Source organism: Megalobrama amblycephala, linkage group LG16 (assembly GCF_018812025.1).
Source record: "Megalobrama amblycephala isolate DHTTF-2021 linkage group LG16, ASM1881202v1, whole genome shotgun sequence".
Taxonomy (NCBI): Eukaryota; Metazoa; Chordata; class Actinopteri; order Cypriniformes; family Xenocyprididae; genus Megalobrama; species Megalobrama amblycephala.
Window position 1 is genome coordinate 20,915,327 of NC_063059.1, and position 12,007 is coordinate 20,927,333.

Consider the following 12,007-nt stretch of genomic DNA (forward strand, 5'->3'; position numbering starts at 1 on the left):
AAGTTTGATATTGCTTTAATACAATGGGTCAATAAACAAGAAGTTAATATGGAGTTGCTTAAGTTTTTGAGACACAATATAGCTAGTTTTATCTATTTATGAAAATAGTTCCAAACAAATTCACAGCAGGTCTTTAGTTCCTGAATGAATGAGTAGAGTGAGAGAAATGGGCATATGGACTGAGTAGATTTTAACTACTGATCTCTAAGTACGGACTTCTAAACTATAATTACAAGTTTAAGCGTCCATATCAGTACATCCAACCACCAGAGGACGCCGATAGCTTGACCAGACATGACAAGGTGTGCTGTGTATCAGTCCGACCTCATATATATATATATATATTATGTATGTATGTAATGCAGGGAGTATTAATCATTGGCATACGAATCTCTTAATATGATTATTAGGAGAACTTGATTTGAATACAGTATACATCAAATACCATAATAAGAGCCTGTGATACTATAATTCATTAAGATTTGAGTCTGTTTACCATGCATCATTTTGCTCGGAATGACAACATGCATGCTTGGAAAAACAAGCTTCACATCTTCATGCCCATATGGCTGTTTTTTTTTATAAGTTATGAAGCATTACTTTTTAATTTTTTGATGTCTTCTCATTGACCAGCATCCACTTCAGACTCTTGGAGAACTTAAGAAAGAAGAAGAATCAAAGAGCGGACTGGACAGCACAACTTGTTGGCTTTTTACTAGTCAATTCACATAGAAATATGTTGTTCAACATTTTGTTGGATTAGGTTAAGTTTACAAAGCATTTTTTTTTTAATTTCATGTTTTAGGTAAATTAATGTTAAAAAAAAAAAACATTGAACCTTCTGCATTAAGACACTGGTTTAATGACAAGATGTTATTAATTTTTATGAAGACAATGAATCACTGTACAAGGTGAATTAAGTTCTGTGTGCATAGCTTACAAAGCATAAATCTGTATTCAGAATGAACACTTTGACATTTGCAGGTTGGGTAATCTTTATTCAGTGAAATCAGTGGCTTCAATGTTATGATGCCATGAGCAATCGAGTTATTATAGATCAACATATCTACATCATCTTCTGAGACCAACATTTCTGACAATATCTCTATATACGGAATCACATTTCAAGTTACATCCACAGTCTATTCTGACGTCTGTTCAGTATGTTTTCTAACTCATCTCTTTTCATGTAATGTGTGATAATTTCCGTTTATCCATCCATTTTGGGTTTACACTGTAAAACCAAACATTGAAATTAATTCTCAAATATTAACAGTTCATTGTACTTAAAGGATTAGAACACTTTCAAATACAATTTTCCTGATAATTTACTCACCCCCATGTCATCCAAGATGTTCATGTCTGTCTGGTCTGTCTAAGGTTTTTAATGAAAACATTCCAGGATTATTCTCCTTATAGTGAACTTCAGTGGCCTCCAGACGGTTGAAGGTCAAAATTACAGTTTCAGTGCAGCTTCAAAGGGCTTTAAATGATACCAGATGAGGAATAAGGGTCTTATCTATCGAAACGATCAGTCATTTTCAAAAAAAAATGTAAATGTATATGCTTTATATAAACAAATGATCAAGTGCTTCTGCCAAAACCGCACTTTCATATTCTTCAAAAAGTTTACGCTGTATGCCCCTACACCTTCCCTATTCAACTTACGGAACGAACGCACCGCCAGTTCCATTTTTTCCATAAGTAGAATAGAGAAAATTTTATTTGAAAGTGAACTAATCCTTTAATAGGAAAAGTTGAACAAAATCTGATTATATTAAACTGAATGTGTAGTGAATTTCTAGTTCCCAGCATGCTTAAGGCCCCGGTATACTTCAAACGAAATCGAAGAAAGAACTGATGTGACGTCATTTCGAACAAAATCAGGCCAAAACGAAGTTCATTTTGTGTTCTTTTTGGAAGTTCGAAACGGCTTGCCAAAGCGAACTTTCAGGAAAAGTTAGTTCCAGCTGCAAAACACCTTCGTACTACCATTGGTCAGTGACGATAACGTAATAGGAGGCGTGCGCTGAGGCTCCGCCTTCACTCGCGTGGACCACGTCTCTGACTCATTTGATCTGTAGAGTTTGTTGAGGTAAGAGCTCCGCGGGTGAAAACATGAACACACTGGATAGCCGCTTTATAGTACAAAATGAAGTTGTGCTTGTAAAAAAATGGCACTGACACTGTTTTTCATGTTTGATACTGTAAAGCTGCTTGATTTTAAGCAATCTTTTGAATAAAGCGCTATATGAAGACGTGACGTGACTGGAGTGTTAATTTGCAGAGCTCGTGCTAACATTCCCATGCTGTTATGATCAGACGCTTTTCTTATGCTTTCTATAATAAATGCTTGCTGTTTTCTCATTTTTGTTGTGCATGGCACATATTTACATATTCATCTAATCGTCGCTCTCAGCAGTGTGGGCGGCGTCAGATGTTCGTTTACAGTATATCGCTGGTCACGCAACTTCGTTTTACCCCTAAACGAAGAACGAAAAAGAAGTTCGTTTGAAGTATACCGGAGCCTTTAGTGTCAGACTGTATAATGAGAATAAATGTTGAAATTAAGTTTTATTTGGTAGTTTTTGCAAAAGCTTTATATAAAGATGTTAATGTTTAATGTTCTGTTATATTTTGGAATTTGAGCTATGGCGACATAACACAACATAGGCTTTGTCAAACCAACAGTGTTTTTTTTTTTGTTTTTTTTTTTTTTGTTTTTTTGGACAAGCTTTCCTTCTTGTTTCTTTCACTCACTATCTGCTTTTCTTAAGTATTCTATTTTTCCCCCCATTTTGAGTGTTGCTTGTTTAGACATAGTATGCTGTTCTTTTGCTGGAGTCTGGTGGTATACTGACATACTGAACCTGGGCGAGAGAGAAGGGGAATGGGATCAGGACACAACCTGCATTCCCATTATTTTATGTGTCATGGACATAAACATTGAGACCAATCCATCAGTATGATGTTTTTTCCATTCCTGTGGTTTGTGACCAATTGACCTGCCCAGCTGACCTCTCGTCTGTCCACTCACTGCTCTGTTTTTTGTTCTTCTAGAGGAATTATCTCTTGCGGAGCAGGTGAGGAGGATAAAGGATATCGAGGCCATTGAGAGTGACTCCTTTGTTCCTCAGGCTTTCAAATCATCTCGGGATGCCACCAAGGTACATCTCTCGCTCTCTGCCTCTCTATTCTTTTTGCTTTCCTTCTCATATCTATATATTCTTTTATTTGATTTCCTTTCGCCGAGTTATGTACTGTTTGTCTGCAGATGAAATGATTCCCATTAAATTCCGTTTGCTCTGTGGCACCTGTCCACTTGAGCTCGGGCTCTTGAAAAGCATCTGCCCGTTGGTGGGCCGCACCGGGCCTTGTTCACTCTCTCCACAGAGAGCTTTTCTGAATCTGGTCCCGCCAGCATTCACATTTACCACTCAAATTAGATTACTAACAAATGCTCACAGATCTCTGTGGTCTGAGACAAAAGGTGACAGTTGAAATGAGCCCGTATGATAGATTACAGCCCAGAAGGGCCGGGCGGCTCTCCCGTGCTGATCTCAGGTCTGTCTGTGCAGACTTCAGTGCTCCACTGAGAATAGCTGAACTGATGCTAGAGCAGCACTTAACATCACTATACCTACATGTTTTTTTTTTTGTTTGTTTGTTTTTTCTGAATGCACAAAGAGCTCTGTAGATAAAAAGAATGTCCTCCGTTTTATTTAGATTGAGCAATAAAAGCTCAATCTAAATAAAACGGAGGACATTCTTTGGACAAACACAAATACACACAGCCACACAATAACACACATTTGATTCTTTCAGTAATTTCCATTAGATGTAATTGGATGCTCTGAGCTCAGATAAAGCAGCTATACTTTGCAGCCAACTCTCACTTAACAGACCATGGCCTTGACATTAGAGACAGGAATCTGGTAGGCCCGTGCTGGATAGAGATGTTATAAAGGACAAGAGACAGCAAATGCCTTCTGCAAGAGTTATGATTATACTGCCATCATTTGTTCACGGATAGAATTGCACTCAACGTCTCACTGTCTTTACAAGGACAATCCCCTTGGACTAACCTGCAGATAAGTGTTTGCTCAACTTTACTCTGGTCCTAGAATGACTCATTATGGGGTGCAAACCTTCAACCTTTCAGCTGTACCCGCTAACTCCAGTTTAAATTGGTCAATCAAATTTAACTTAGCTCATTGAACTCACTTCCTTCTCAGTACAAAATTAAGCATTATTAAAAGCTGAAAAAAAGATGCAAAGACCACTTAACATCTGCTGCTCACTGAAGTCAGACAGATGACTATATTTGAAATCTTTAACATGACCACCCACATTTACACATCAGCAAAGGCTAATGGGTGATCAAAACCTCGTTGCTGCCAAATCACGATGCAGTCTTTTCAAAATCTTATTTTAGGAGATGCCAAAAACAGCAGCATAAAGCCTGTTTAAATCAAACTGATAGTTCACCCAAAGATGAAAATGTTGACATCATTTACTCACCCTGATGTCGTTCCAAACCTGTATGACTTTCTTTCTCCCGATGGAACACAAAAGAAGATATTTTGAAGAATGCTGGTAACCAAACAGTTTTAGTTTCTCAAAATATCTTCTTTTGTGCTCCACAAATACGTATAAAGTGAGAGAATTTCGGTCCCGCTTTATATTAGGTGTCTTTAACTACTATGTACTTACATTTAAATGAATCATTTGATACAATGCACTTATTGTGTACACGTTTTTACATTGTACTTATTTAAAAAATACCTGCATGTAATTACATCTGTAATTAAATGTTTAATTACACTGTTGACCATTCCCTTACACCTTAACCCACCCTTAAACCTAACCCTAACTTTACCCGTATCCCACTTCAATAGCAGCAAAAGTGTTTTGCCACAAAATACAAACCCAATAAGTACATTGTTCTTATTTTTTATGTAAGTACATACTAGTTATGGCCAACTAATATAAAATGGAACTGAATTTTCATTTTTAGCTCTTTTCATTTCTTTTTAACTTTCAAAATGGGGGTTTATTTGAATGTTTGGAATGATGGAAAATATAAGTGCTCTGTGTGATTTCTCAGGGTTGTTGTAAAAGACAACAATGAACACCTATGTTTATTCATAGGTGACTGAAGCTTCAGAGATCAAGAAAGAGGCAGAGACGATAAAAGAGGAAGTCACCATTCTGCCCTCCTCCATCACATACAATGACAGCGACACCCTGGCTCACCCCAACGTAAGAGTGTGTTTTTTGTGTGTACCTACTTAAAGGATTAGTTCACTTTCAAATACAATTTTCCTGATAATTTACTCACCCCCTGTCTTTCTTTCTTCAGTCGAAAAGAAATTAAGATTTTTAATGAAAATATTGCAGGATTTTTCTCCATATAGTGGACTTCAATGGCCTCCAGACGGTTGAAGTTCCAAATTAGAGTTTCAGTGCAGCTTCAAAGGGCTCTACACGATCCCAGCCGAGGAATAAGGGTCTTATCTAGTGAAACAATTGGTCATTTTCTAAAAATAATAAAAATGTATATACTTTTTAACCACAAATGCTCGCCACGTGATGTGCCACACATTACGCAATCATGTTGGAAAGGTCACACGCGACGTAGGCGGAAGTACCGATCCGTGTCTACAAAGCGAACGTGCAAAGACTAAGTCAAACGGTCTTTACAAAAAAAGATTTTGTTTTCACCCTACCACGGTACTTCCGCCGACATCACGCGTGACCTTTCCAACGTGATTACGTAATGTGTGGTGCATCACAGAGCAGTGCAAGATGAGCATTTATGGTTAAAAAGTATATATATATATACACACACTACCATTCAAAAGTTTGGAAACAATATTTTTAAAGGTCCCGTTTTTCGTGGTTTTTTGAAGCTTTGATTGTGTTTATAGTGTGCAATATAGCATGTGTTCATGTTTCGCGTGTAAAAAAACACAGTATTTTTCACATAATTTACTTATCTGTATACCGCTGTTTCCACTGTCATAAAAACGGGCTGATGACTTCCTTGTTCTATGAAGTCCCTCCTTCAGAAATACGTAACGAGTTCTGATTGTGCCAGTGGTTCCTGTGTTGTGATTCGACAGCAGTTTAGCGCTCCTTGCCCGGAAAAGTCACGCCTCTTACCATACCGTGGAGATACACGCGCTCAGTGTTATTGTAAACATGTCTTTAATTTTACCCTATCAATTTGAGCCAGAATCAGACCTGGTGATTGGACTGCGGGATGAAAATAACAGCGTTTCGACGACATGGCGAAAAAAACACTCTACAAACGCAACTCTTGTGTATTCCTGTGGGCGGAGGTTAGTCAAAAAACTGTTTTAGTGACGTCATTAAAGAAGGAAGTACAGGGATGTAGTCCAAACTGGCCATTCGATGTAGGCGACTTCTGTTAAATAAAATATCTCGCTTGGCATTGAACTTTGAGCTTTAAAATTTTACAGATTTTATTTATACTCTAACAACAACATTACACACTAACTAAAGTTTGAAACATGGGATCACGAAGAACGGGACCTTTAATGTTTTCGAAAGAAGTCTCTTCTACTCTTCAAACCTGAATTAATTTGATCAAAAATACAGAAAAAACAGTAATATTGTAAAATATTATTACAATTCAAAATAATGATTTTCTATTAGAATATACTTTAAAATATAATTTATATCTGTGATCAAAGCTGAATTTTCAGCATCATTAAATCCAGTCTTCAGTGTCACATGATCCTTCAGAAATCATTCTGATATGCTGATTTATTACAAATGTTGTGCTGCTTAATATTTTTTTATAACATGATACTTTTTTCAGGAGAAAAAAAAGAGCAGCATTTATTTAAATTAAATCTTTTGTAACAATATACACTACTGTTCAAAAGTTTGGGGTCCATATGTTTTTCTTTTTCTTTTTTTTTTTTTGGAAGAAATTAAAACTTTTTTTTCAGCAAGGATGTGTTAAATTGATACAAGTGATAGTGGAGATTTATATTGTTAGAAAATATTTCTATTTTGAATAGATGCTGTTCTTTTTGACTATTTATTCATCAGTGAATCCTGGAAAAAGTATCACAGTTTCCAAAAAATATTATCACTGTATCACTGTTTCCAACTTTGATAATAACTGTGTATCAAATCAGCATATTAGAATGATTTCTGAAGGATCATGTGACACAAAAGACTGGAGTAATGGCTGATGAAAATTCAGCTTTGCATTACAGAAAAAAATTATATTTTAAAGTATATTAAAATAGAAAACCATTATTTTAAATTGTAATAATATTTCACGATATTAATGTTTTTTTCTGTTTTTATGATCAAATAAATGCAGGCTTGATGAGCATAAGAGACTTCTTTCAAAAACAATAGTAATGTTTCCAAACTTTTGAATGGTTGTGTGTGTGTGTATATATATATATATATATATATATATATATATATATATATTATTATTTATTTATTTATTTTTAAATGACAGATCAAAGATAAAAAGATAAGAGCCTTATTCCTCATCTGGGATCGTGTAGAGCCCTTTGAAGCTGCACTGAAACTGACATTTGGACCTTCAACCCGTTGTACCCCAGTGAAGTCCACTATATGGAGAAAAATCCTGAAATGTTTTCCTCAAAAACATTACTTTCTTTTCGACTGAAGAAAGAAAGACATAAACATCTTGACTGACATAAGAGTAAATTACAAGGAAATTTTAATTCAGAAGTAAACTAATCCTTTAACCATATTAACCATAGTACATTTTTGTTGTTGTTGTTTGTTAAAAAACAGAATGTGTTTGTTAAAATTGAAAATTCTTTCAAAAAGAAAAAAAAAAATTATGCAAAATTGACATCAAGTAAGACATTTGTGTCGTAGGCCTTACATCCAAAGTTACAATAAGCTTCCCAGAAGGCCTCCAATCAATATTTCTCTTCTCCCAAGACATATTTCCCCCCACCCTGTGGAAATTGCCTATTTCAGAAGCTCCACTTCTTGACAACCCACACAGGGCCCTTCTTATGCACCCTCAGTAATATTCGCAGACAGAATTTCCTATGAAAGCGCGCTCCATCTCTCTCACTCGGCAAACTGGGTTATGTGTGACTGATGCAGATGAGCTCGACAGGCTGATCTATTGCAGCAATATGCCCAAGGCGAGAGAGCCCTGATCACCAGTAATGATTCAATCATTTAGCCACCACCACTTACTGTATCTACTGTAATTTCAAACTCGTTAGCTGCGCTTCGCTAGGTGCGTTAAGAGTCAGAGGAGGCTCGTTGTCGTGTCGCAGAATCGCCTACAAAAGATAACGTGCAGGGAACCAGGCGACATACACCCTCAGTCTATTAACGCTACACGTGCACGTGTTTCCCAGTCAAACAGACCCCGCAACGAATGCTACGGGCGGACCCTAACCCGATGTAAATGACACGCTTATAATGCGCACGCACATCCGCGTGCGGCGGGATGGAAGTGATCAGTCTTTCCAAAGCATAGATTTGATTTCATGCCTCTCGTGTTTTTTGGATGAAGGAAATGAGTGATGAGTGTTGGAGAAGAATCCGGAACTTCCAAACTTAAGGAACTCATAAGCACAACTAATGTGGGAATCACTCAAATTCTCCCTTTATGCTGACATCCGAATCAACCGCGTGTATTACCCTGTCTGATGTGTTTATGATGCAATACCATTTACACTTTCTCCAAATCTAATCACAGCTGTGATTGTCCTATATTAAGCCAACTGAGACAATTAGAGAGCAGACTTGGAATCCATTAGAAACCAATAGGAAAGATTTGTTTCAAAAGGGTTACTTACATTGCAGATCTATAACATCAGTAGACCTTGGCCAAATCCAGACATTTTCTCGCTTCTGAGGGGAGTAAACAACAAGAGAGATTTAAATCACGTGCATGCAGACAGTAGTAGACGGTCTCGGATTACAAACTGTGGACACAGATTATCCCGTCTCAGTAAGATGAGGGCTTCCGGATCATACGCTTGTACTTCGCAGTGTTTACTATAATAATATCCTATTAATTATGCATTTCTCTATTTATTTTCAGTTCATAAAAAAGGAGATCCTCAATATACTTCAATCATCACTTCAATTATATTCATCTTCCCAACTAGTCATAGCAGCATTGACACATATCTATATTTTCTGTTGTTCTGCCTAATGAAGACACCGGTCTTGATACAATCCCTGTGATCACAGCAGAATGTGAATCCTCAGTTTTTGTTTTTTCAATGTTTCACTAAAAACAACAGAGAAGTATTTCCAGTATTCACATCAGAATCTGAATATTAAGGAAAAAACGACAATATATTAAAAATAAATTTCCGTTCTTCAATTCTGAGGGAAAAGTCTGAGAAAAAAAGTTTTTATTCTCTCACCTTAGTGGATGATTCAGAATTTGGCACATTAGCGTTTTGGCTGTTCCTGTAGTGATACTGTATGATGGACAGAGTTGTAAAGCTCTTTGGAAGTTCATTGTAATTTAATAGTCTAAATGAATTGAACTGAACTGGCTCTCTCACTCTCTTGCAGCTATTCATGGATAAAGAGGAGGCAGAGAGGTTGTGGTTGAACAGACTGATTTCTCTGCGTCAGGAGAGACTCATGGGGAGTCCGGTATCCTGACGACACCCAGCTTCTTGAGACCTCCAAACCAATGCGGATGTGAGCTTAGTTTTAGCCTTTGTGATTCCAACATATCTCATAAAGGAGCAAGTGCACCATCTGCTGGTTTCTATGTGAAATATCTTCCAAAATTACATTTCAGGATGTGCTTATTCTGAATCTTTGCTGGGTTTTTTGTTTTACTATATATTACCTGATAATGATAGTAGTTTTATGGGGGGTTTACACATACTTTGTCCTCTAGGTTTTTTTTTTTTTTTTTTTTTTTTTTAAATCAACATGAATGTATGACAATAATATACTATGTGCTAGTTTTTTTATGATCTTGTTGTAATTCTTGGATAGAACTTGTGTTGTGGTAATTAAACAGTTTAAAATTTGGCCTGTTGAAAGTGCAGCCACTTATGTGAACTCTGTTGTAGTAAAGAATGGCTACATGAAGACCTTTTGAGAATTCGCTGTACAGTTTCTGCACCAAGTTGCCTGAGCGTTTGCAGTTTTTACAGCTATGGGCAGCAGGCATTGTTTTCTTTGCATGAGTTGTAATTCATGACCAGGCTTTTGTAACTGACTTGAGTTTACAGGTTGAGAGAGGTGAAGTGAGATATACTAATGAATCTTCATACATGTCAGAGACCCAAGAAAAGACAGCAAGAATGAGTTTGAGCAGGATCTAGTTGTAGCAGTAAAACTTAGAATAACAATAACTCAAATTAGCAAACACTCAGGAGAGAGTTGAAGTTGAAGATGAAGGAACAGAACAACCACTTAAAAGAGACATTCTAATAGACATAAGAACGGACAAGGAATTGAACTGAAGAGGGAGTATATATACACAGACTAAATGAGTGAATTAACAAGAGGCAGATGGACACAATAGGTTGCTATGATAACTAGGTCAACTAAGGAAGACAGGAAATAAACACAGGAACTGGGAACACATAAAACTAAACCAAAACAGAACTTAAACCTGACAGTATCCATGGGGCAATCCAACTAAAAATACTCAAGGAGTATTCAAGGAGATCCCTTGGTGGCTTGTGTCGGATGCTTCATTATGCAAACCCTTAATTTAGGCAGTTCCTTTGTGAACTCACCATCAGAAGAGGTGTGATTTGGAATAAAACTACAACATTTATCTCTAAACATATACACAGACATTCTCTTTCTGCTAATTAGAAGTCTAAAGCAATTCTGTTTTGCATATTCATGGTACTAGTTCCGTCCAGCTACTCGCACACATAAGTTAAAGCCTTATTTGTGTAATTAATCTTTGCTGGTTGTAGTAAATATGGTCAGATGAGGGTCAATATAAGTCCCCTGATGTCCCCCGGACTTTGGGTTGAGGACTTAATTGTATGTATATATATGTATGTGTGTGTGTGTGTGTATATATATATATATATATATATATATATATATATATATATATATATATATATATATATATATATATATATATATATATATATATATATATATATATATATATATATATATATATATATATATATATATATATATATATATATATATACATACATAAAATTGACATTGACAAGCTATTTTAAAGATGTGATTATATCTAAAAGTAATAATTATCAATTGAATTTCATAGTTTGTGCTCTGTTGTTAAGCGAGATTCTCCATCCTGCATGATTAATCGCTTCAGCAGCACCTCCCCGGGCAGCCACTGGCGCGACTTCGTGCTGCCCAGCCTCCTTAGAACCACAAGCCCCCACAGCAGCAAGGGCTATTTGACTGCAGCACCAGTGTAGAAAGGATCATAGTTAAGGGAAGAAGTATGTGGGAACCAACAAACATATAATCACCAAAACAAAACATGTAATAAAACAACAAAATAAAATGTCCCTGGTACTTTCTCACCTTCCATTGTCGTCTCTTCTTCTTTTTTTTTTCCTTCCGGAGCTCCTTCGTGGGATTTGAGACCGTTGTGTCTTGCAGGTGTCGCTTATTTTCAGTCTCCCCACCGGCCTCTCTCTGCTTGACCCCACCCTGCTTCACCACACCCAGTCCTAGTGGAAGGGACGCTGCACTGACAAATCAGTGTATGACATGAAAGTACCGCGACATGAAAGTAGCCGTCTGCTCTCTAATCACTATCGCGGTACTTTCATGTCATACACCAGTCTGCGCAGTGCCGCTTCCAGCCGAACACACCTATTTGAATCAAATAAAGTCAACAAAATGATCAGAAGCATCACAAAGGACATCAAAATTCTTTTGCTTAACCTAAACCATTTGTTGGCCCACATCTGCTCTCTCATTAGCCCTACAGACATATCATATTAGACACTTGCATTTTAATAGAAAA

The 12,007-nt window shown here is 36.7% G+C and overlaps 1 protein-coding gene across 3 annotated transcripts in view; it reads left to right on the forward strand.

Annotated features, from left to right (window-relative positions):
• Positions 1 to 11,563, forward strand: part of rsrc1 (arginine/serine-rich coiled-coil 1) — a 173,216-nt gene extending 161,653 nt beyond the window's left edge. For all 3 annotated transcript variants that reach the window (XM_048162010.1, XM_048162011.1, XM_048162009.1), the window contains 3 exons: positions 3,061 to 3,167; positions 5,152 to 5,262; positions 9,580 to 11,563. In XM_048162010.1, the coding sequence (XP_048017967.1) occupies positions 3,061 to 3,167; positions 5,152 to 5,262; positions 9,580 to 9,672 (311 nt within the window). In that variant the 3' untranslated portion in view covers positions 9,673 to 11,563. The remainder of the gene's footprint in view (positions 1 to 3,060; positions 3,168 to 5,151; positions 5,263 to 9,579) is intronic.
• The last annotated feature ends 444 nt before the right edge of the window (positions 11,564 to 12,007 follow it).